Source organism: Manacus vitellinus, unplaced genomic scaffold (genome assembly GCF_001715985.3).
Source record: "Manacus vitellinus isolate BGI_N305 unplaced genomic scaffold, ASM171598v3 scaffold_22_pilon, whole genome shotgun sequence".
Taxonomy (NCBI): Eukaryota; Metazoa; Chordata; class Aves; order Passeriformes; family Pipridae; genus Manacus; species Manacus vitellinus.
In genome coordinates this window covers 9,954,217-9,979,671 of record NW_021939632.1, presented here as the reverse complement: position 1 = coordinate 9,979,671, position 25,455 = coordinate 9,954,217, and the positions used below count along the sequence as shown (strand labels likewise).

General features: G+C 36.2%; 1 protein-coding gene across 1 annotated transcript in view; it reads left to right on the top strand.

Annotated features, from left to right (window-relative positions):
• The window catches only part of RBMS1 (RNA binding motif single stranded interacting protein 1), a 65,279-nt gene that overhangs the window by 24,122 nt on the left and 15,702 nt on the right, over window positions 1-25,455 (top strand). The window contains exons 2-5 of the mRNA XM_029959910.1: window positions 140-198; window positions 3,064-3,155; window positions 15,030-15,187; window positions 18,292-18,371. Of these exons, the coding sequence (XP_029815770.1) occupies window positions 140-198; window positions 3,064-3,155; window positions 15,030-15,187; window positions 18,292-18,371 (389 nt within the window). The remainder of the gene's footprint in view (window positions 1-139; window positions 199-3,063; window positions 3,156-15,029; window positions 15,188-18,291; window positions 18,372-25,455) is intronic.

The following is a 25,455-nucleotide window of genomic DNA, read 5'->3' as shown; positions in this document are numbered from 1 at the left end:
TTTCATTACATATAGTCTATATATTGTTCAATTTTGCATAGAGTAAAGGATACTAGGGTATAAAATAAGGTGATTTGTGTATCTCTTATAATAGGATGTTCTTTTCTCATTTTCTTTACATATGTGTGATACATTTTAGGTATGGGAAAATTGTATCCACGAAGGCTATTTTGGATAAGACAACAAACAAATGCAAAGGTATGTACACTTGCCTTTATATTCACCTGAAAGTCGTAACTGATTCTATACAATACATTAATGTTGTATTTTAAGTGCTTTCTACCTTTTTTTCCTTCCTCTCTGTTCTTATTCCTAAACTAGTCTTATTCTTGCCCATGGTTGGTGTATTCAATCCATTTGTCTCCAATGGAGCTGGCAGACAGCCTGTGTCAGTGGTGCAGCCAAGCTGGAGTGAAGCTGACATGCACGGTGCTGGTTGGCAGTTTGCCTCTATTTTAAAAACAAAATTGGAGTTAAAAGCAGCTTTCCGCCTTTTGCCTGGAGAAACTAGGGAAGCTTACAGAAGACCATTCAACTATACTAGGCATCTAAAAAAATTATACATTGTGGAAATAAGCTCCATTGATTAGAGTAGCTTAAAGCAGCACTTAATTACATGTTCCAGTACTCTAATTGTGTTTTGTTATATGCTATTGAGTGTATTGGAAGCAAAGATAGGGTTCGTTTTCAGCAAAGTAATTGTGTCTGGAAAAAAAAATTAGAACTCCTTTAGATAAACTGGATACATCAGTTCACTGATTTTCATCGCTCATTGCAATTGCAGCAAGATTATATCCCAGTGGGTGCATGGTGGGAGAAGGAGTGGTGCTGAAATACCAGATTTCAGAGTTTCTTTTTTTACAATTAAGAGGATAATTTCTAAGCAAAGTGAAGTATTAAGTCAGCTGATTTAGCGATGTTAATAAGCATAACGCCCGTGAATGAGCATAAAGCTGATAGGCAGAGGGAGGAGAGTTCATAATTAATTAAGACACAGGTTTTGTGCAGAACTTGGAAGCAATGCAGGGGCATAACTCCTCAGCTCCCCATCTTAAGAATTCAAAGGGGCGCTGACAGTTCAGAAACTGAAATATCTGGAATTTTTTCCTAGCTTGTATGCAGATGTCATTGTGACTAGGAAAGACGAGATGCCCTTTTCAATTATTTTAATTAGTTAGTGCATGTGATTGCACTTAACTGATTTAGCCTGTCCATTCCATCAGTTCCTGGAGTCTTTGGTAGTTCTGTCAGTGATACAGAAATTCTCACATTAATGCTTTAAGAGATTTAAGCTGATTTTTCCAATACAGAATTTAAATCTCATTGATGAAAAGCAGTAGCTAACAGCCTGCTTTGACACCATACTGCAAGGTAAGACTCCAGGGAATCTTGCTGCATGTCACTGAAACTGTGATAGGAACATAAGTAGGCAGAATGCAGATATCTAACTGGAATTTAACCAAAAGATTGACAGCATCTCTGGCTTTTGCCAAAAAATGCACCATGGCATTTAAAGTAACTGGAACAACAAGCAATTGAGTTTATATATCATCTAGAAGGTGGCAAAGCCAGCTTTGATGGCATGCTTGGTGTCAGTAGCTTTGTATTACACCGTACAGTGTGTTGGTGATAACTGAGACTGCCGTGGGTATGGAAAGCTAGTTTGGGGTATGGGAAGTTAGTTTTGCCTTGGCGGCACAAGACTTGATATGAACTAACTCACTTTGTTCCATGTCAGGATTTAACAATCCACAACACCACGTGTTACACAAAACAATATGCTGCTTTCTTCAGCTTCTTGGCAGGATAAGTAAGCCTCCAATGATACACAAGGCTGCTTGAGTTGTTTTTCCCAAGTTAAGAACTTTAAACTGGTTCAGTTACATCATTACACAACCTTTTCTCAGTATGAATATAAAGTAAGAAAATACTATTATATTTTGAAGAAATATTTCCATTTTCTACTCCTCTAGAGGTTATTTTATTGTTGGGTTTTTTTCTTTTAACCCAACCTGAGCGTTGGAAAGGGATTTCGTTAATACTTGGGCAGTTCAGTGGTGGAAAGGAAGGGGATTGAAAAGTGTGCAAGGAGGTTTGCAATAACATCTAGTGAGGGTAACTTCCAAACTCTGACGACCTTTTGGTGAACCTTGAGCATCCAATTCTCTGGTTGTATTAAAAATCCCAACCTATATGGTCAGTGTCTGTTAAGGCCAAGGTATATTGCAATTTGGACATCCTAGATGTTGTTGTTCAGAATAAGAAAAGAAGTTGTTGCAGATGTATGAAATTTGTTACTATGAACTTTTGGGTTATTTTAATATTTAAAGATTGCATTATATGGCATGGAAAATGCTTTCAGGACAATTTTTCACATTCTTGTTTCAGCAACAATGGGAAAAATCATTTGCTTTCACTGAAGCTGGGTTTTCACTCACTTTTTAAATTAACTGTCTTTTTTGTATATACAATGAGGTTGCTCATTAACCAAAAATTGGATAGATATGAGTATTTTAAACTAAATCCATCGCCCCGTTTTGAATAAATGAAATTAGACTTATTCATCATTTATTCAAACTGGATAAGAATTTATTTTAGAAAAATTAACAGATGATGCTTTACTTAGTGATCTCTATGAAATAAACTCCTGTTAGAAGATACATACCAGATAGCACAAAGCAAAGCACCATACTGCTTGTTAGCAGTTTGGCCAAAATCCTGATAATAAGTGGGCATGGAAATGGATTTGTTCCACTAGAGTAGATCCTCACCAGTTCAAGGTTCAAGAACTTTGCTAGGTTTGTTGGGGTTTTGGGGGGGGGGGGTTTGTTTTTTTTTTTTTTGTCGTTTTGTTTAGGTTTGTTGGGGGGGGGGTTGTTTGGTTTTTTGTTTGGTTTTTCATTTTGGATTACATGAAGAACATAAGAGTTCAAATTATTGTCCCTCTTGATCAACAGGAAAATTGTATTAAATAATAACTGTGCTAGTAGCATGGTTGTTTGATATGAAGTGTTTGATTATAAACTGGTTGCTCTCTTGTTAATTAAATGTTTTCTGCTTCAGGTTACGGTTTTGTTGACTTTGACAGCCCAGCAGCTGCTCAGAAGGCAGTTTCTGCTTTAAAGGCCAGTGGAGTCCAAGCACAGATGGCAAAGGTGGGTTAAAATAACCAGCTAATTCCTGCAGTGGGTTGTAAAGATGAACAAGCTTGTATGTTAGCAGAACATAGGCAATGTGGAGTTTCAAGTTGTAGGCCCTTTACAGAGAGCCATGTGATATATTAAGGTAACAAAATGGAGGCTTTTGACTGCCATAACCCAAATCATCTTAACTAATGAAATAAAGAAGCATAGTATGTTAAATTCTCCAAACTGATCTGATTGCATTTATCAATTTATTCATTATAGTATTTTCCATTGACTTCATCAAATGAAAGTTTAGCAATAACTTGTAAGAACTACAGCAGGCTTAATGAGTTAGTTTACAGCACAAGGTATGAAAGGTTTTATACATTGCCTGCTTGTTACTGAGGTTAGCAGCATTGCAATTTGAGGATGAATTTTTAAGCACAGCATGGCAAAATTTAACCTTTGGACTTTGTTTCAGCCTTTTTTTTTCTGTTAGTGTGAGTAAAATTTAAATCTGATCATTCATGATAGATGTCTTGAAATTTCTAGCCATCTCTTTGACTATCTATTTCTGCATCAAGGCAAAACCAAGAATTATTAAAAAACGAAGAAATGAGATCTATCTTCTTTTCCTCTGATTTTTAATGATTCTTGTCTCAGAGTCAGGTTATTAGTCATATGTGATCTTCAGAGCAGTGCTCTTTTGGCATAAGTTTCTCAAATATATAAAATTAGGGACATGATACATTAGTAATGATTTTGTCATGTATTCTTGTTGGGTCTATGGCCTGGTTCCAAAGGAGTGCCATAAACACCTCAACAAATTTATTAACTATAGAAAATACTACCAATGTAATCTGTTGGTACCTCTTAAAGCAATTTTTTTTTTATTTTCAAAATTATATTCTAAATTTAAAAAAATTAAAATCTAGTAATTAACTAGTAATCTCAGAGGCTTTTTTATTAAAGTAGTCTGCTGCAGATCTAGTAAATCTTTTATAGTTATCCATTAGGTACAGATTTTTTTCAGATGAGATATTTTCCACAGCTTCTCAGCTGAAAAGAACAGTTAAGCTAACAACATAAACGTCTTAGGATGGATTCCAGGGTAACAAAATGGAAACCATATGTTTCATACTTAATGCGTGTTTCATTACAGCCATGACACAAACATACATGCTTACTGGAAAACACTTGATTTTTTTTTTCTGTTTATAGGGTTTTATGTACTTAATAAAGGTCTTTTAATTAATCTTTAGGTTTTAGGTAATCACTTTAAAATATACACCAGATTTTTCAAAGCCTCTGTCTGCCATATGACGGATATGATATCGAGGTAGGAGGGGCAAAAAGAGAATGTGAAGTCATGTAAATTAGTTTTCCTAATGAGTTTTGATGTCTGATTTAATTGTCTTCTTGAGTAGATGAAGAAGATGTAATAATTAACTATAGTAATCTAATGAATAGTTTCTTAATTTTTTTCATGGTGTATATTTTTGACTCAATTCCTCTGACAGTTGCAATATTGCTAATATTGCTTTCTGTTAGCATTAATGAAAAAATGTGCACCAAAGTACCCAAGAGTTTTGACTGACTTTTCTGACATTGTGTCAAGCCTTCTGACCTGTGGGAAGTCTATAACTATAAAGTTTGAATTCCAGTGAAATTTGTTCTGCTTCTTAACACAGGGAGAGTGTTTGAATTACTTAAGAGACCATCCCAATGAACAGTACTACAAAACAGTCACTAGGGACTACGAGTTTAGGTACTTTGATTTTTGTCTATTTTGCGACTGGATTTTTTTTTCCCTGGGCAGTGTTGCTCTCCTTTTGTCTGAAAAACCGTATCTCCGCTTAGATGCTCCAAACTTGGAATGGCCAGTCACAGTTGTTTTAACAAGATCAGCAAATCAGACCCTTCACATGCAAGACACTGTAAAAGTTTGTGTTTGTGCGTTTAGTATTTTATCCTTTTGCATGTTACCACCTGTGCCATGAAGTGATGGTCTTGCAGTGAAAGTGCTCAGGCTTAAGCCTGAGTGTCGCAGAGGAAGATCTGGAGAACAGTTTCTTGGCTATCTAGCCACTCACTGTCCTTAGTGGCCACTGTAGCTGCTTCAGTTTCATAGGGGAAATACATGCCTGTTGGCAGGATTTATCCATGGGAAGATGTGCCCAGGGTGTCAGGCAGCAGCATGGCTCCTCAGTATTCTCACCCTCCTCCCAGATATGGTGGTGGTTCCTGACCCGCAGCAGCTGAAGGGGAAGGAAAATGTTATTGCTGAAGCCGCCTTGTGACTCTGGCTGCTGTAAAGCCCTTTTTGAGATGTCCTGCTGTAGCTATATGTCAGCAAGTTCATCTGCAAATCCTAGTTTGGTGGAAGTGGTTCAGATTTGTATGTATTAAAATTTTTTTGCTTGTTTTGTAGAGATAACTTAAAATTGTAATTCTATTGTTTTTATTTTAAATATAATAAATAATTAAATTATTATTGTTGTTGTTATTATTTGTGAGCTTTTCCTATCTGTGGGGTAGGATCATGCTGTACTTCGTAGTCTGTTTCCAAGATGATCTGACTCTAAAAAAATCTAATCTCACCTGCTATGGTTTTGCTATTACTGAGCAGATCAGAAGGGCCTAGAGCCTGAAATATGGCTCCAGGCCAAATCCTGCCAACTCTGTTCCAGGGGAGTCACTGTTGGTGGAGAAGTGGCCACCTCTCAGGAGATGTCACGATGATGGCGTTGGCAATGGAACCCTGTGTCAGTCCATGACTTATGAAACTTTGTGTCTTTAGGTATCTGCTCTTTCTGAGATCTGAATTGGGAACACTTTTCTAAGGCAAAGCAGCAAAGTGTTTTGCTTTGTGCTGGTTAACAGTATCTTCTGGTCACTGCTGAAACAGAAACGCCTCCAACAACTCATTTTGGTCAGAAAATGAGGCTAAGAGCTTATGTAAGAGGATACTGCATGACCAGGGGATGGGAGTAGCTTTTGGATGGAAATTTAAAATGGAGTTAACAGGCTATTGCCCCTCTGCTCTCTTCCACTTGAGGATTGCTAGTGTTAACTCCATCTTTTTCAGGGTACAAAACCAGTAGCTTCTCTCTTACTCAAGAGATAAGGTATGGAAAGAGCAGATACCTGTCTTGCAAGAGTACTCTTATTTCTAAGCTAGTTAGTAATCGGTGAGTGTCTAATTTTTATTTTCATTAATTTTAATTTATTGAAATTTCTTTTATTAGTTTATTGTGCTTACTCCTAGAGGAGTACTTTCATTGTAAACCAATAATAGTAAGTTCAAAAGTCGTGATTTTCCAGAGCTGTGCAGTCTTAGATAAGATTAGTAGTAGTATTGGAGAGCTCTGACCATTTTTTTGTACAGGAAAAATTGTGGTTGCTGACAGAGTGATTTTTCTGAGAATTCTCTTCTCTTCCCACCACCCCACAGGTAAAAGTGAGATAACTCTAGGTTTCTACACTGTTCAGAGAAGACAGAATGTGACTTTGTACAGGAAAATAGATGCACGCAGAAAATCTACTGTATATTGACATTTTGAATAGATATTTAAAAAACTGAGAATCTGTAAGGGTTGTTTTAGAAATGATGAGGTCCAAATACTATGGAGATATGAGACACCTAAATTCTGATAGGTTTTTGACCTTGACTTTAACATAAAGCATTCGAGTCACTGCCCAGACCAAGTTCTGTCCCATCAAATGCTATTAACTCAGTTCACCTGTAGTTAGTGAAGCAACTATGTTTCAAATGGAAAGTTGACTTTAATTCTGATTCTTCTGGATTTAAACTAATGTGTAGATATAAAAGGTAAAAAAGAGCTACTGAATAAGAATGTTAATAAAACCCACGGTTCTTATCTTTCTATCTATCAGACTTAAGCCAGTAAGAGAATCATTGTGTTTGCAGCCTAGATAAAGTCAGCAAGAGAATATCTATATTATACTGACAGCAAGGTAAAGTTGCACAAGCCAGCCAGAATAGCAGTCTGGCTCTGGCAGCTCAGAGTTCATCGAGTGTTAAAAAACTCCCTTCCTTGTGTAACAGTGACATTTGTACAACCATATTGTCCAGCTCATGGTAGATTAACAGATTTCTGAGATAATATAGTGAAATCTATATCTACTTGTATCTATAAAACTATTCTACAAATGGAATTACCACTTTTTGTGGATAGGCATCAAAAGAAGGATTAACATACATTCCAGCATTCTCACAATTGAATTTCAACCATGTGTTTAAAATTCATGTAGTGTCCTCTCTTTAAGATAATTTAGCTGTCCAAGTCCAACACAACTGCTATAGACTCTGTGACCCTGATCCTCCAGACTTTGTTATTGGAGACTTTTTCTTGTTGTCTCCTCTATTCTCTCTATCCTTATGAGATTTTCTTCTGTGTGTACAACTTTGCTATAAGATGGTCAATATAATTTATAACTTAAACAATTGGCATTCATTATTTTCCAGTTTGTGTTTTCCTGATTTTTTTTTTCCTATGGAAGCACAAACTTACCCTTAGTAAGCATATACTGCTTATAATAGAAGCCATAAAAGTAGTCCACGGACATGTAAGATTTCTGTGGTCAGTGAGACTTGTTAATTTGAGCCAAGGAATGCTGTTCCATGTACTTACATGCATTTCTGGGGGAAGACTCATTGCTTATCCATTCAAAGATTTCCCCAGAGTCATACATTTTTAGGACTTAGGACTTCAGATTCATAATGTTACAATTTCCTCCTCCTTAAGATCTCCCCTTCCGCTGACAATTAAGTGTGATCCTCCTTATATTGTATTAGCTCTCACATTTACAAATTACTAAATGTTTTCAGATATATTAAGCTTGTGCAAAAAATTAGGGCCATCTTAAGAATTTTTTTCTTATCCAAATTTCACCAGAAGGATGTCTATGCTAACAATGTAAAGTATGTTGTCCCATCACATACTGATTTCCACCATTCTTAAGATACAATTTCTGTTTTCTGGGGAGCAGTCTATTGCCTCTCAAAGCAGCAGATCAAGGTCTCTGAAACTCATTACATGGAGGTGAGTTTTAGTTTGTGATGAATATGAGCCCATCATCTGAGTTCATGTTAATCCTCCAGAAACCAGAGGTGACCTGAATTTGTAACCTTTATATTTTTTACTGATGGTTATAAAGGCAGAACTGTGATGTACTCTCCATGTGCTGGTAGCTTTATCTTTCTTTCCTAAGTTTTTATATTTTAAACTTACTTTAGGTGAATTTTTTCCAAGCGTATTTGGAAAAGATGACCTGTCACACTATATAAAATGTGAATTTGGGGAGGGAAAAGCTGCTTAGCTGCTTGTCCTCATCTCTGTAACAGAAATCAAGGCTTTTCCACAGCTATCAAGCATAATGTATTAAGGGCAGTCTTCCTTTATGTTGCTGATAAAGAAAATGGTTTTGAGTTAGCAAAAATGAGAAACAGCTAACTTCTTTGAGTTTTTTTTTGTACTTGTCTTCACTGTGAAACCTTCTGGAGAATTAAATCAGTTTTCATTCCTACAGAGTAAAGTAAGAAAATAAGTTTAGGTTACCATGGTAGCCAGCGCACTTAATCTGACTAGAGAAGGTAGGCATGGTGCAATTTTTTTTTTCTGCATCTGGGCTTCTGAATGCCAAAGAACAGATGACAGACAAACTGGAGCTAACTCAAGCAGATTTCTACAACAGTTTTTAGCAACTGTCTTGTAAGAAAAGTTTTATTTTTACCTAGTTTGTAGTACTTTTTGTAGGTAATAGTATTAAATCCTACTGTAATAGGCTTTTAATAAATTTTCCTCCTTTTATTTGTAAAAGTTCTTACAAGTCATTATAAAATAAATTGAAGGTAAGCTGAATTTTGCCTACCTGGGGGCCAAATGACTATCACTTCAGTAATTGCACGTGTATTAATAAGGCAGTTAACAACCACTTCCCTTGAGTACCCAGCTTCAACCCACAAAAGTCTTATCTCAGTAGCTAAGTACTGCTGTGGCTTGTTCTGACAAGGGTCTGGTGCCTTGTTATGAGCTTTGGTGGGTTCATTCAGAGCTCCCAGGGTGCCCTTCCAGCAAAAGGAAAGCAAGATTGCTGAGGAATAAAAAGAGAATGTATTATTGCAGTGATAGTCTGATTGCAATCTTGATCACAATGCTTATTGTAGTTAAATTCCTCTTCTTAATACAGATGTGCCTGTAAAAATGAATTAAAATGTTTAGCTTATTAATCATACGCAATTCTGGAGAACAAGTGAAGATTAGGGTAGAGATTTTTCCCTTGAATTGTGTTGTTAACAGTCTGTGGTCAGACAGTATTAAAACTGTGGCTAAAACAGACATATTTCAGTGAGACACTGGCCAACTGTAAATTTTAAAGTAGTTTCTATATGAAGGCAGACAAGCATTTCATCCCTTCCCTATCAGTCAGAGGATCTTCCATGCTGTGAGCAGTGCCTAGTCACATGTTTCTGAATGGCTATCTGTTCGCTCTGACCTTACACAGAGCAACAGAAAACAGATGTCTTATCATTTTGCCAAGTTTCTTGCTTGCAATTTAGGAACGATTCCACACGCACAGGGAGGTTTTTGTTAATTTCTTTCAGATGATGGTAGAGCACTTTGCATTATGTTGGACTCCTGATCACCTCTTTTTACAGAAATAAATCTTAACAGTTGATCATTCCAATCACTTTTATAAGAGATGCTGTATCTTATAGTCAGCTTGTTAAGTTAGTGCTGAAAGTGCTCTTTAGGAAAAAGAAGGGGTGCTCTGCAAGGGCATTGTTCTGCATCTTTGTATTATTATGTTCTGGGGACACATCTAAAGGCATTTGTTGAGAAAAGACCAATAGAAACTTGATGACTTGCATTGCTAAAAACAAGACTTTCTAGTTCCCTTGGTAATGTAAATACTTACAGTAACCCACAAATTCCCTGATATTGCCCATAATCTGAAAATATTTAGCAATTTCAGTGTCTTTCAGGACATGCTGATAGTTCTGTTAACTGAGGAGAACCCTGTGTGAGATAGCAAGACTTTCAAATTAAGCAGTTTTTCTAAACTGTGTAGAAATTTTATATATATATATATATATTTTCAGTGGTTTATATTTTAATGGTGGCTTGCTGGCCCAAAGTAGGAGACTTTCCACTGACTTTAGTAAATATTTTTGATCATTTCTATAAAATAATGCAAATAATTTCAAGAGATTTAAGATTTCTAAGGTGAAAGAGGCATATACAATTTCATGGATTTTAAGCACAGGAAGAAATGCCTGCCTTTAAAGCACTTAGAATGATTACAGTGTATAGGCAAGGTTTGAGCTGAGATATATTGGAAGGTATTTTCACTGGTTTCACTTTTTTTGCTTAATTCCAGAAGAGGAATTAAAAACTCAGATATCTAAGGAATTTCTTTTGTCTTTTGAAACAGAATCGGAATAACCATGTGAATTAAGCTACGGTGAGGCAGGTTTCACTAAGGAAGGAAGTCACGGAACTTAATGTATTAAACTCCTGCTTTCCAGACAGGCAGAGGCATGAGTTAAAAAGTTTGCCTCTCTCATAACTTCCTGAATTTTTAACTGTTAACCATTTTCCATGCCAAAATCTTGTATAAAAGCAAACATCTGTTTGCACAGTGCCTTTTGTGTAAGATAACATAAAGATGGATGGGGAGTCCTAGCTGTGGTTGCTGTTTGGAAGTCAACTTGGAAATCCAGCATGTTCTAAGGGGAAGGAAGTAACTTGCTGCTTACAATCTCCCAAAATGTACCCAGATAGCTGTTTCAAGGTTTAGTAGTCATGTGGACATGACAAAAGCTGCATGGTGAAGTAAACTGTAAACAGGAGGAGAGGAAGTGTCTTCCACATTAATAGGTATAATTTTTATGCCGCCAAACTGTATAAAGTTCCAAATGCCCTCTAGAAAGAGTTCAGTCTTGTTTTGCATCTAACTTCCAACAGTGGCTGGGGTTGTAAATGAGTACTGTAAATGAGCCCTTTTGAGAATGAATGGCAGTCTCTTTTCTTTTCCTGTAAAGTGAAGAAGTGGATTAAATTAATCTGTCCTGACCTAGTTGAACTTGATGATCCTTATGGGTCCCTTCCAACTTGAGATATTCTGATTCTATGGTTTGTCCTTATAACTGAACTGCTACTGCTCCCCAGGGTGGCCATGGGTTTGCACATGTGGTGCAGATACCACCTGGGTGCACTGTGGAATGTGTTTGTTGGCATTTCCACTATTTTGTTCTGGAAGAAATATAGATGGAAGAAATTTCAACTTGTATTTCAGGATTTCAGTGAGACATCCTCATGTGCTGGCAGCTTTTTTGCTTTTCCTCTCTCTCCCCTGTCTGCCATCTTTACCAGTTCTAGCTATAGATATGTGAAGTGTCTTCAAACTCTGCTTTGTCTGCTGTGGTCTGTATGTTCTGTCCAAAGATCAAAAGCAGAAATAACTGAATCCCTGGGAACATTCAGGCTGTAATAGACTCTGACATGGAGAAAGGGTCAGGAAAGCAGAAGTAAGTCCTTTCCAGTCAGCCATTCAGCATGTACTTGATCAAAACCCAGTAGGTAATAATGCAAAAATGTGGATTGCTTCATGGGCCACAAGTAAAATTTTTCCATCACGAAATGCTTTCTGTTCAGAGAAAGCAATTTCCTTAGAACAATTTCCTCAGATGCACTTCTCTTTTCTCTCTGTTCCTAAGGGATTTGCAATGTGGGTTAGTGGTGAAGTTGCTAATATTCTTTCAAAGTGGAGCATTGCCTTCTCTAACAACAGTGTTACATGATTTTATGGCATGCAGTTTTCTCTGGTAGGCGCATAAGTACAAGAATCTAATGTGCCAGCATGTACAGTGAGTCACAGTAGGTCCTCGTGTCCCTTTTGGCAAGGAAAGCTCATGGTCTCTCATCCCGAATACAGTGCCAGTATAATGTGGAAGTCTGGTAACCTCTAGGCTGCAATAGGAGCCTGAGAGGAGGTGATTGTGCTCTACCCAGTTACCTGAACAGGCTTCTCTGACATTCTGCACTTAACTGAATTTCTTTCTCTGTTGGGTGTTTCTGAATGTAAGCATTTATTTTTTTGCATGTAAATTACATTTTTATTAGTGTGAACAAAATGGAGCCTTATCTTTCCCAGTGTTGGACTATCTAATGAGAAAATTTTTATAATATAATTCATACTTTCTGTTATTGCACAGTAAAAACATTAGCAAATTAGATGAAAATATGCAAAGAGTCTGACTTTCCAGCTTATATGCTGTCTTAGGTTATTTAGGGAAGTTTTAGGATATTTACATGAAATATATTTTACAGCTTAAAATAAAAATAGTAAAAACTTCAACATTTTTCCTTTCAAATACTATTTGGAATTTCAGGAAATCATGCTATAGCTACAAATGCAATTTTGTAATGTTCATGATTGAAACCTCCTATGAAGCTTTTGCTAATAGACCTCATTAAAGAAGGAAGCTAAGCCTACATATCTCAAGTGCAAAGCAAAATTGCCTAATACAGTCAAAGTAACTAACTAGTTCTAAAAATGTGAAAGCTGTTTTTCATCTCACATTCCCCCCTGAGGAAATTTGAACTGAATGTCAAGATTTAACTACTGTAATGTAGGTTTTCCCTCATGGTCGAACACTGCCCAGCAATTAACATTAATGTCAGCTCTGGCATCTCAGTGAATTCATTTTCTTGTCTTCTCTTTCTGCTGATTTTTCTAATTTGAAAAAGAAATCAGGTATCCTAAGATAATTTGAATCCCAAGCTTGTCTGTGCACTGCATAGATTCAGTACTATTTTGGGAGGGGGATGTTTCCACTAAATAACAAAAGAAAAATCATAGACAGTAGTCAAATGCCATTTGTAATGGACTGTAAAGGGGCTTATGAGGGTAACACTTTAGAGTTGGAAAAGTTTATTTTGTAAGTATGTGGGATTTCAGTGTGGCTAAGACTTACAGTCATATCAGTGGCATGGGCATGCACATCAAGAGGATGTAGTGGGAGAACATTTCTTATGGATCCTTTGATGCTCAAATTTCTTCAAAAACTCTTATAGAAAACTTCAAAACGTTAGCCCTTTCGAACTGAATGTGAGGCTTGGGGTAAAAATGCAAACCTGAAGGTTTTTAAGGACAGAATTAGCTTCCCCATTTTTAATTTTCATTAGTTTTTGGAACAGGATAATTTATTTCTCTCCCTAAAAGGTGTGACCTCCCACCCCAGCCCCAATGCCTTTTTTTTTTCCTTTTTTTTCTTTCCTATGGAAAACTAACCCAAACTGAGGTGTGATATCCAAGATAGCAAGATAATAAATTATGCAATATGCTACCAAAGGTACTGAGATATTATTAATGTAAGGGCAGCTTAAGCACAAATTGATGCCTAATCTTCATGAGAAGATATCACCATTCATACAGTACAATCACTATAACAGTTGCTTCAGTTCCAGTAGGCAAGTGTTGTGGTTCTGTTTTTGTTTTCTGTTGTGATTCAAACTTCTTTGTAAGTCATTTAGCCCTCTTGTACAAAATAAAAATATATCGATGACTATGCCAACAAATGCATTTGGACCAACAAACGTGTTAGGACAAGAGACAAGAGACAGAAACTGATGCACAGGAAGTTCCACCTGTATACAAGGAAGAACTTCTTTGCTATGCTGGTGACTGTGCACTGGAACAGACTGCCCAGAAAGGTTGTGGAGTCTTCCTCACTGGAGATATCCAAGAACCATCTGGACACAATCCTGTGCAACATGCTCTAGTATGACCCTACTTGAGCAGGAAGGTTGGACCACATGTGGTCCCTTCCAACCTTACCCTTTCTGTGATTCTATGAAAATTGTATTTGTTTCAGATCATATAAAAAAAGTGAATGTTTGCATCCTGCAGAGACTTAAATCTATACTGGGAGCCACAATGATGACATCAAGGTTTTGCAGAACTTTAAGGGCCAAGTCATATAGATCTGTGTAGATTAAGAATGTATTTCAGCACAGAGCAGGGCCAGTGATTACCAGTATGAGAGAGATGCTCCCGAACCACAACTGGGAAATCTGTAGACAAATACTGGAAATAATCAATTTCAACAAAAATGTTTCTTTGAGATGACATTTCATGGTACATACATAGATCACACACAGTAGATAGCCTAAGGTCAGGGAAATGGCAAAGATGCGACTACATTTGTCTCCTCCCTAATCGCTCATCTCCTGGCTGCCTTCCTCTCTCTTTTTGTGTGTTCCTAGAGAAAGTTTTTGAAAGACTTTTGTATTGTCTGAATGCATAATGTAAAACTTTGGTGAAAACTCAAAAATGTTCATGTGTGGGAGAAGACAGTAGTGTCCCACTCATTTCAGTATCATCCTATTTTTATGGTAGCATTTTGGGAATGTACATACTCTTAAATGCACTGTCTCATTTTTTCCTCATATTATTTTCATATTGGCATTCCAATCTTTTCTCTTTTTAATTTACATATGGTTTTTTTAGCTCTTTCAACCACTCTTGCATTTCCTTGTTTGCTAACTTGTTTTCTCTATCTAATTTTTCCTTTTTTTCTTCTCAGAAAAATCTGAAACATGAAGTTGTAAAATGGACTATAAACTGGTCAATTATTCACCTTTATCTCCACTTAAAAATGTCATTGTCAGCAGTAATAGGAGAAGGGGAACTTTCTCAGGAATGCTGCATGCAGTGGCACAAGATGGAGATCACTGATGCTAGGGAAGAGTAACCTTTAGAAAGGGGCCTGAGAAGTAAAAATCTGCACCAGAAGTTTTATGTAATTGGTGGTTTATTTTATATTCAAAATCTCAGTAGTAACAACAATAAGAATTGTTTCCAATTTTCTTTCAGCAACAAGAACAAGACCCGACAAACTTATACATTTCCAATTTGCCACTTTCAATGGATGAGCAGGAGCTTGAGAACATGCTGAAACCTTTTGGGCAGGTTATCTCCACGAGGATACTGCGGGACTCGAGTGGGACCAGCCGTGGTGTTGGCTTTGCAAGGTGCGTCAGTGGTGTTAGCCATGCTGGCAGCCTTTTTCCTTTTTATAATTGAAAAGGCAGGAATAGGAGGAAAAGGCAGAAATTACTGAAAATATTAAAGTTTTTAAAGAGAAGGGAGATCTAGATGGAGATACCCAGTAGGATTTTGTTAATTCTTCCTGTGGTAAAGCAAATATGGCTGTGTCTCATCTTGCTTAGATGGCTAAATCTGAATCTATTGCTCTTACTGGACAACTATCTAGAATGAGTTCACTCTAAACCACTTCCTCCCCTTCTCTGTACTTCTGCTTTCTCTTCTATCCCTGAACCAGCGAGCAAGAGTTATGCAATGCTTCACAGAGACTTCTCCTGTGACTTTTCTGGCTTTTGAAGTTTGAATCCGAGGCAGGAGACCACAAGGAAGAACCCCTTCTTCCCCACCCCCTGCCTTTTATTTTCTTTCTTTTTCTTCATTAGCTCCTTAGAGAAAATGAACTCACCATTGCCCTTTGAACATCAGCCCTTTGAATTTTCAGGCTCATTAACATGATGTCAACTGGGAAAGAAAATATTTTTATTCACTTCCAGTAAATCTCATCTTAAAATATTTGACTGCTTTGTCAAATATCCCACCCAAATCAACAAGAGAAAGTATTTTCCATAAATTAGTAGATACCCCCCCAAATATTCTGTCCATGTGAGTCTACTTTTTCCCTAGTTAATTCTTTTTTTTTTCTGGGATCTCTTCATCAAAGCCTTTTCTCTGCCTTTCTAATATTTTTTTCTATTTATTACTAAGTCCTGCTTTAAACCTTGTATGACAATCACAATTTAGAGGCTTTAAATTGAAGATTTCTATCGTCAAAAATAGGGACATGCTTTGAGCAAAGAATTGGGATTCTCAAAATATGTTGTAAAATCTCTGTGAAGTCAAATTCCAGTAATTCAGATGTTCAGCCAGTATTACAATAGCTCTGTATTTGAACAAGTAGCAGAATCTAAAATTAGTGCACAGAAAAGAACTGAACAAATTATATCTTGTGATGAAGCCAATATTTTTAGGGTTTGGTTTTCCTGTGAGTTGGCTGTGGGTATTTCACAGCACTGTGATTTTTATTCTTCTCTTTTTTTTGATCTCTTCCCTCCCAACCCCTACTCCTCAGCTTTAATTGCTTATCAAGCTGTCCAGTTTCAAGAAGGTATAACAAAGGAACAAAATAGGATAATATTCATTATCTACGTTTAGAGTTTATCAAATTTTCTTCTGTTTAAATAAATCAACAAATATTTGTAATATTTTTGGTGTAAAATTAAGTGGCATTTCTATTTCATTCATACACTTGTATTTTATGTATAGCTTTCACTTTTTGGTACTATGAAGGGTAGAATCCAGTAACATCCAAGCTAAAATTCAGTAGGCATTTTGAATTCTTTCAGTCTCTTCTCCCTAAACTTGCTTACCAACTCTGCTTTGAATCAGTGGTATGGTAGGAAAATATATTTTTTCTAATATAGCTGGAAGTGTTTTAGAATCACATGCAAAAGTCCAAAAGACTTCTATGTATCCAAAACCTCACTTCTACTGAAGACTTTAAAAGAGATTAATTTTCAAATATTTTCTCAACAGTTTCTGTATTATGCATTATAAGTTTTATATATGCATATATGTGAAGTTATTTTTATATACATATATATATATATAGTATACATAAGTTATTGAATAAACTATTGTGGTTATATCTAATTAGAACTTCTTTCCTTTTGCAAGGTGAACATTTTTATTCTACTGGAACATTTTTGGATAAATATTAATTAAAGTTAAAATTGTCCAAGAAACTTGTAGACATTAAATATAGATTTTAATTTCTTCCCTTTGAGAGAATTTTATTAGATTAATGAGGAGTAATGTATTTATCAAGTCTAGACTTGAGTCTGAAACTAAATTATATTGTTTGTTTTATGAGAGACAAAAAAAATTAGATTTCTTTGATCCAACAATCCAAAACTTCTGAAAATTCTCTAAAAGGTATTTTTGGAATAATGAGGAAAACTTCTTGTTCAGTCTGGCATTTTGCTTGTTGTCTGTAATTACATATTGTCAGCCTGTGCAGAAAGGCTACCAGAATTAAAAACATGCCAAGACTTAGTAATTTTTAGTCCTGTTTCTTTGCTGCTGAGTCCATTGGCCTAATTTGTGGATATGAATTATAGAACTTAATGAAAAAATAAAAAGAAATTGTCTGTTTGACATTACCATATATCATCTTGCAGACAGCTGCAAAATATGTTCATCTTTTAAAATAAATTTTGTTTTACTTGCACATCTCAGTCACCCATTGCAACTTAGTCCAAGCTGAGAGTTAGGACAGACACATCTACACTGCAATGCAAGGATGTAGCTGCAGCTTCCAGAACCACTCCCAGACTGGCAGTAGCTCACCAGTAGCCTGCTCAATCTATTAAGTCTAGATCTAACAGCCTAAATGCACAAACCTGTTCAGGATTTGGATATATTCTCAGTAGCTATCACAGCTATTAGTTCCTGTTTTGAAGGTAACTAGGAGACAATTAAATAGGAGTCAGGTACATCATTTAGTTGAAATGATGTGTATAAGCTGAAAGCTGCAAAGTCAGTTCGGGTCATTCAGTCGGCCATGTTTATATTTGAGTTTATTACTCTTAAAATGTACAGACACTTCAAAATCCTTTATGAAGAGTGGCATTAACCTTTGTTGTGTGCATCATGGACACCAAGGGTTCAGTTATGAGTGACAGTGATTCAGTCCTTCTGCTTCTTTCAAGACAGCAAAGGTACTTTACACTGTAGCTGTCCGAGCTGCCTAATTTCTAAGTAAATAGGAGTACAGTATTTTCAGTTTGGCACTGACTTTGGTCTCAGAGTGCATAAAATGTTAATGAGTTTAGTTTTACCTTTCTGAAGTTATTTGTTCTTAGAAAACATCTTCTCTATTGCTCACACATGGGAAAGCAAGCCACAATAGTGAACTGAGAAAAAGCAAGAAATATGCTTTGAGAAAAAGCAAGAAATACGCTTTAAGAAAAATCACAAACATGGGAATCTGGTTGAGCGTTTAATTTATGTAAATTATTCTTTATTTTCTTAGAATGGAGTCAACAGAAAAATGTGAAGCAGTGATTGCTCATTTTAATGGAAAATTCATAAAGACACCAGCAGGAGTTTCTGGTATGTTGCATATATTTCTAACAAGATGTATGAATGGGTTATTGCTTATGTGCTGGAAGCCTGTTACACTGATTGTTGTATCTGGCTTCTCATTTAGAGGCAGTCTTATTAAACTGTATCTTGTTGGTCGACTATAATAGTGACTTGCTTGGAACACAGTAAATCACTTTTCTGTTGTAAACCTTTTCTAGGAATCTAATGGTGTTCTTTCCTAGCAGAGAGACAAGTAGCTTAAGCTAGCTATGCACAAATTTATATCCCACATAATCCCAGTTGAAGTCAGGAAACGTGTATCAGAACAGAATCTGACTGATTGTCCATGAACAGGGTTTTTTTCAGAGACAAAAAATCGTCTACTTTTGTCATCTGTTGATGATTTTTTCAAAGTATTTTCAAAAATTTATTTAATTATAAAAAAATTAGGATCTGCAGCAGTGCCTGGCAGTATCATTCACTGAGGAGCTGCGACTCTCGAGTCATTGCAGGTTTTGAGGTTCTTCAGGAAGCTGGAAGAAGGTCAACATAGAATGCTGCTTCTAGAAATATCATGTAAGGCAAAATTCAGAGAAAGCTGTGTAGTACGATTTTGTTGTCACACCAAGTTCCTCATCAGTTTGCTTCGTCAGCACTGTTCTTAGAGACAAAATGTATATTCCATAAACACTGAAAAATGAGGAAAGGAAATTCAGAGCTGCAGAGTAAAATAGAAAGAGGACAAGAAAGAAGGAAAGAATATATGCCTGACATTCCAGGCAACTTTCGGTAACCATTTTAATGAGAATCCCAAGTGGGAATTTTACAAATTACACTGTTGATGTGGTCACTGAAACTGCTTTTATCCTGCTGGTGAAATGTTGTCTGTAGCTAGACCCTGTCACCGGGGAGGAGGAAGGTAGCCCTCAGCAGGCAGACAAGAATGCAGCTTGTTTAGTAAAACTACATACATGCCTCGTCCCTGAAAGATTGCACCAGTTTGAGGCAGTCTGTGCTGCAATAAGGATGGAAAGTGCTTCAGAGCACAGGAAACCACTCCCTTCAGCAACACTAATCTAATACAGGATTTGACTTCCCTGGCTGGGTTTTTGCAGACCCTTTGCCTTGGGATTAATTGCTGAGATTATTTAGTTAAAACTTTGTTACAAAGTTTTCTTAAATTTAAGCACTCTGTTACATTTTTTCCTTTGTTACTTTATTATATTTAGTTAAAATGTTACAGCTCCTACGTAGAAACAGACAGTAAAGACGGTAGAAAACTGTAACAGAACCTCCTATTAGTGCTTTTTAGTTTTTTAATTTTTATTTTCACTTGCATTTTCCTCTTCTCAGTGAATGAGCCATGAAGCATGTCATTGCTAGTCATATTCTAGTGGACCATTGCTGAAACTGCACCCTTTTATGATTGGGTTCAACCAGATAGAAATGAAAAGTTGCTGCATAGAATTGTAAGAGCAATTTTTACAGTGTGGAAGAAACATTTACCAGAAAAATGTTAATAATTAGGATCAAGAAATTTTCACAGAACTGTCCATTGTCTGAAAGTGGAAACTAAAGAGGGGTCTCAAGATGTAATCCACTTCACAGACTTTAACTTCTAATGCTTACTTGGCAAAGTAATCTAGGCTCTCTATCTAGAACAGGACAAGAAACACACACCTCCAGAGACTGGTGGTATCGTTGCTGTCAGCTATTCTTGTGATTACGAAGGGTGTCTAGATCAGTCACTCAGATAACTCTAAACGTCTGAAAGTCAGTTAAGTGACATGAGTTTCACCTTTCATAATACTGAAAAAGAGACAAATAATTAATTACATAATGGAGTCATGAGAACACTGTTTTTTAAAGACCCTCGATTTTGTTGCGTGAAGTTTCATTGCTCCTTGCAAAGGTTTTTATGGAGTTCAGATTCTTCCAGGAGTTCTTTACCGCACAGCAAGCACATGTCCAGTAATGCAGTCATATTAGAGAATTCAACTTATGCATAATAATATGCTGCAGTCTGCCAAAAAGTGGGGCAGAGTCATGGTGCAACTGAGATCTTGGACTACCTGCACTGAGAAAAGTGACTGTAGTGGGAAACCTCTTGGACAAAGGTTAGGAAAAGGTTTTGAAATAGATTAGCATCTTTTGGGCTTATGGAGGAGCAAGTTCAAAGACGTGCAAAATAAAATTGTAGAACTGGAACTATGTTTAAATTAAAACCTTGTGTCCTAGAAACTTAGCTAAAATCAGCAAAGGGAGCTGGCTCTAAAAACACTGTTATCAGGATGAAGACAGTAGGAGAGACGGGCCTGTAATGAAATAGGTGTGGGAGGAAGAACATCTGTTCAACAAAAACATGCTTTCATAATGCAGCTTTGTTATTTTAACTAAGTTTGGGTTTAAATGGAAGAATGGGTTAAATGGTTATAGGAAGCATAGATGAAACCTTCTCTGGAGTATGAGAAGACAGAACAGAAAAACCTATAAGAATCTGGGAAAGCCAAGCATAATACAGCATGATCACAAAAGTGTTGACTCTAGAGTTGAGTGAGTGATGATACTGAGCAAGCTAAACCCAGATGTAACAGGCTATTCAGGCTTTATTTAGCTTAATGAAATATATTCAATATTTAGTGTGTCCCTGTTTGTCTTCAGTAAATAACAAGAAGGGTTACCTTAGAGAGCAATTTGAAATGCACTGCAAGTTGGTATAATCCTAGAACTCCTAGAAGTGATATATTAGTTTCACTCTTCGTTGTTGAGGTTTGTACTTTTTGTTGTTGTAATAGTTTGTTATGTTTTATGGACTATGACTTCCTCTCTAGTTCTCTCAGAACTTTAATTTTTATACTTCTCTTCTCAAATGAACATTTATTACATGATTGCTGTAATCTTGAAGTAACTATTGCATTTAGTTCTACTTTTTAAAAGAAACTATTAAAGAACTTAAAGAAGAACTTAAAGAACTATTTTTTCAGTGAATAATATGATATTTAAAGCTTTTCTATTCTCCTGTAAAATGTAAACCTCATGATGTGAATTGCAGGAAACAGACTAGACCAGTAAAAGGAGCCAGGACGCAGTAGATGAGTAGTGAGAGCAGAGCACTGTACTTAGCCTCCTTCCCCTAAAGATGATACAAATGTTCACTGTGTTTATGTTTTTGTGTTGGATCCCTAATGATTGTAGAAATTATCTGCTAGGCAAAGTCATGCAAGGCATCAACTTCCTATCACAGTATCACGTAGCTGGGTGATGATACGTGAGAATAATTATATAAATGATTCTGTAAAGCAGTTGTGCTGTAGAATCCATAAGATGTGTGTAAGTCTATTTGTCTCATATTTAAAATTAAAAATGTAGGAGTTGAAAAGTTGCAAAAGTTTTATGCATGTTCTAAAGGCTTTGGAACCTATTTCTTTATATTTAACATTTCTTTTAATATTTCTTCTCCTGAAAAAGAATGGAGGTGATTTTTAATTTTTTTAATGACTGTAAGGTAGAGAGCATTTTTGCTGAACATCTCATACCATTTTTGCTTCATGAATGGCTGGTTTTGGTGATGATCCAAAAATCATAGATTATCCATGACCAACTCCTCTCTTTCCACTTACGATAAATGTATTGGTCACTCAGATTATGTTTTAGGGAGGAAACTGAGAGTGTGAGAGCCCTGCTCCTGCTCGTACTCTTGACTAGACTAGGAAGAGGTCCACCAGGTATAGTAGACCCTACTGTTTGAAATGATTCTGATCTTGGACATCTTTCTAGTGCAAGGGAGGAGTGCAATTGGAGCCTGGAAGTAGCTATCTTCTGTCAGTCATTTACAAGTGTTTTCTATTTGCTTACCTTTACAAAATATCCAGCACTGAAGATCTCTGTATAGTGAATTTAAGCCACTTGACCCTAAGTTCACATTTCTTAGTTATCTCTCACAGATTCTTTAGAAATAATCTGTGAACCGCAGCCTGAAAACCACTGCTAAAGAGTATCAAGACCTCACCATGCAGGTGTTACTCCTGTTAGTCACGCAGAGGAATGAAAATTTCATTTATTAGATCAAGACCCTGATATTACCTCACCAAGGTTGTGGGTTTGATCCCTGTATGGGCCATTCACTTCAGAGTAGAATTTGATGATCCTTGTGGGTCTCTTCCAACTCAGAATATTTTGTGAAATCTGTGAATTAGAAGCTTATACTGCTCTAACTTCCATAGTTTGCAATTACTTCTTTGTTTTAAGAAGCAACATAGGAATAGAAAAGATACTTCTCAAACTGACTTGAAATATACTTCTGTGGCGAATTATTAAATGTTGTATAAATTATTAAAGCAATAGAACCCTGAGCATTGTGTTTAAGTGGAGACTAGGATAGTGAAAGGTATATATTTAAGTTCTCTTTAAACTTACAAAGCTACCCTGATCTTGGGTTGTATAACTTCTTTTTTAATTCACACAGCCTTTGGCAAAAGTTTCTAACTCTACAGGCTTGCTTTATCATTTAACTGATGTTTTAATGTCAGAATTCATTAAGTCCCATATGCTTTGCACTAGAAAATAAGCAATGAAAGTCAATAAAAGATACAGTTTAATTGAAAACTGACTAAAAGAATAGTATTTTTCAACTATTTTATTGTATTTTTTTGTATCTGAAGGCAAGGTTTATTGAAAAGTTGGTAAAGGGAGCCGTGTAAGTCAAGGGTGTAAATACAAATTCCAACAAAGAACATCAGTTTTGTTCTTGTATTTATAGTATCACCTGCTATGTATTTGGGTAAACACTGAATTAAGAAAGACAGAATTCTAATGTAGAGATGTGAGAAAGTGTGTACAACAAGGAAGAATTTACTCTCTGGACTAATATTGCATTCATATCTCTCTTCTGTAAAAATATTAGCCCTAGAGGAGGATGATTTGGGGCAGGAAGAGGAGGTCAACCCTTTCCACAGCCAAATTTTAAGGCCCCGACCTGCTGTTAAAGAGCAGCAAAGCTCACAGTTACAGTTACAGATTGCCTCCATAGCTGCAGGCATCCACAAATTAGTGAGAGTGTTGGTTTTCATTAGATGTCAGAAGAGTGGGCATGTAAACATGGTGTCTTAGCTGCAAAACCTTAAGTCCATTCTATGTTGTAGTCTTTTACATCAGCTCTCTCTTAGCTGTGAATGCAATACTCTGTCTTTCGGTCTTGCACATGCAGACAAGTCACCGAATGATTAATGATCTGCTTCATCACTGGGCCTGCATAGTTCCCAACAATTAAACAATAAAAATGACTCTCCCTTCCTTCCTGGACTACAGAAGATTGCTTGACTAGTCTGTACAGCTTGTTCGAGTTTTTTGTTCAAATATGTATATCTATTATAAACATGTTCTTATGTGCAAGAGAGAGAATATGTTACATATTGGTGAAAAATATAACAGAAGGTAAGCTGAAGAAATAAACTTCAGATTTAATTTTGGAAAGAGTAAGGACTATGTTCATTCTTTGGTGGGAGGGAGATCAGTAGATCATACTTGGCTCCCACGAAGGTTTATCTCCTTCTCATGACCCTCCATCCGATGATCATCAGTCATTGTGTTGTTGAAGGAATGGACACAGTGGCATTTGGGTCACATGTATGGAAGAGCAGCCAAAAATTGCAGTTAGGCTTTCAATTGGAGCGGTCCCTGCTGTCAGCATTCAGATCTTGAACCAGAATCAGGGAAGGCCAATGCTATAGAGCCTGTTCACAACAGCTGATGGTATTAAATAGATGATCTGCATTGTTTTTCTTAATGTGAATTGGAACATTCACAGCATTTGGCCTCTTTCATGGGTGCAGTGAGGAGCAAGAGAAGGTGGAAGGTCAGAGAAACAAGGGTTCCCATGACCAGATCCATGTTCAGTAAGATGGAGTACTAACTTCTGGTAATCACAAATTAATGCCTTTTTAAGTGTGAGTTTTTTCATTGCTGAAGGTTTTGGATATTACATACGCAAAATCCAATTCATGTGGATAATTCTTATTCCATTTTTTCTTCCTCTTTAAATTTGTCAGGAGAATTTTTACAGTGCCCTATAGAATATGTTTAATCATCTAAAATTTAGCTGTTTTCAGTTATCTACTGACAAATCAAATTTATTCTTAAAATAGGTTTTCATGAACATTTTATTCAACAGTTGGACAGGTTTAGTCTGATTTTTTTAAAAGATCTTTATGTTGAGACAATAATGGGAAATATAAGCACAAATAATACTTTCAGAGAAGTATTTTACAATTCCTTATGGGGATTTTTAGTGAAAGCATAATGCAACATTAAATAAAACATTTGCTACCTGTGAGTGCTATAATACAGAATCACAGGGCTGGAAATGTTTAGGTACTTTCTGGTGTCTTTCTAAGCTGTTCTCATGCCAGTTTCTTTTGATTTCACCCAAAATTTTATAGTGTGTATTTTTGAAGTCACATATGCTCCCCACAAAACTAGATTTTGAAATAACATATAAGTAGTCAAAGATACTTAAGTTGAGGAAGAGCATTTTTTAAAGACAGTTAACTTCAGTATTTGGATCTCCACTCTCTGTTTCTGATGATTTTTTTTTCCTCACTATGTAAAATCAATTAAAATAATTTCATACATGAACCTGACAATTTTATCCATATTGACTACTGTATTCTGAGATTAACTCCTTTTATTTCAACAGAAATGTATGTGTTTAAAATGCTTTGTGCTATGACAAAGTTATTGGGTCATTGGCTTTTATAAAGTAACATCAAAGTGTCCATCAGCGTATGGATATAATACCTTTTTGCCCCAAGCATGCCGAGACAGAAGTCATTCTGCATGATGAAAGACCCCAAAGCAAAACTCAGTTCTGGGAATGCCAAAAATGCCCTCAGAAATGCAGGGTTTGGAAGATAATATTCTCATACTTTGGGGTTTCTATTATTTCCTTGTTCATTTACCCCACCATCCATAGGTGTCCAATACTTTTTCCAGTGTCATTAGCCTAAACTTTTCCTGGTTTATTTTATGATTATAGTCTTTTAATTACCATTCTCTTTAGGATAATGTATTTTTAATTAATTCCATTGTCATGTTTAATATTATAGTCTGACTT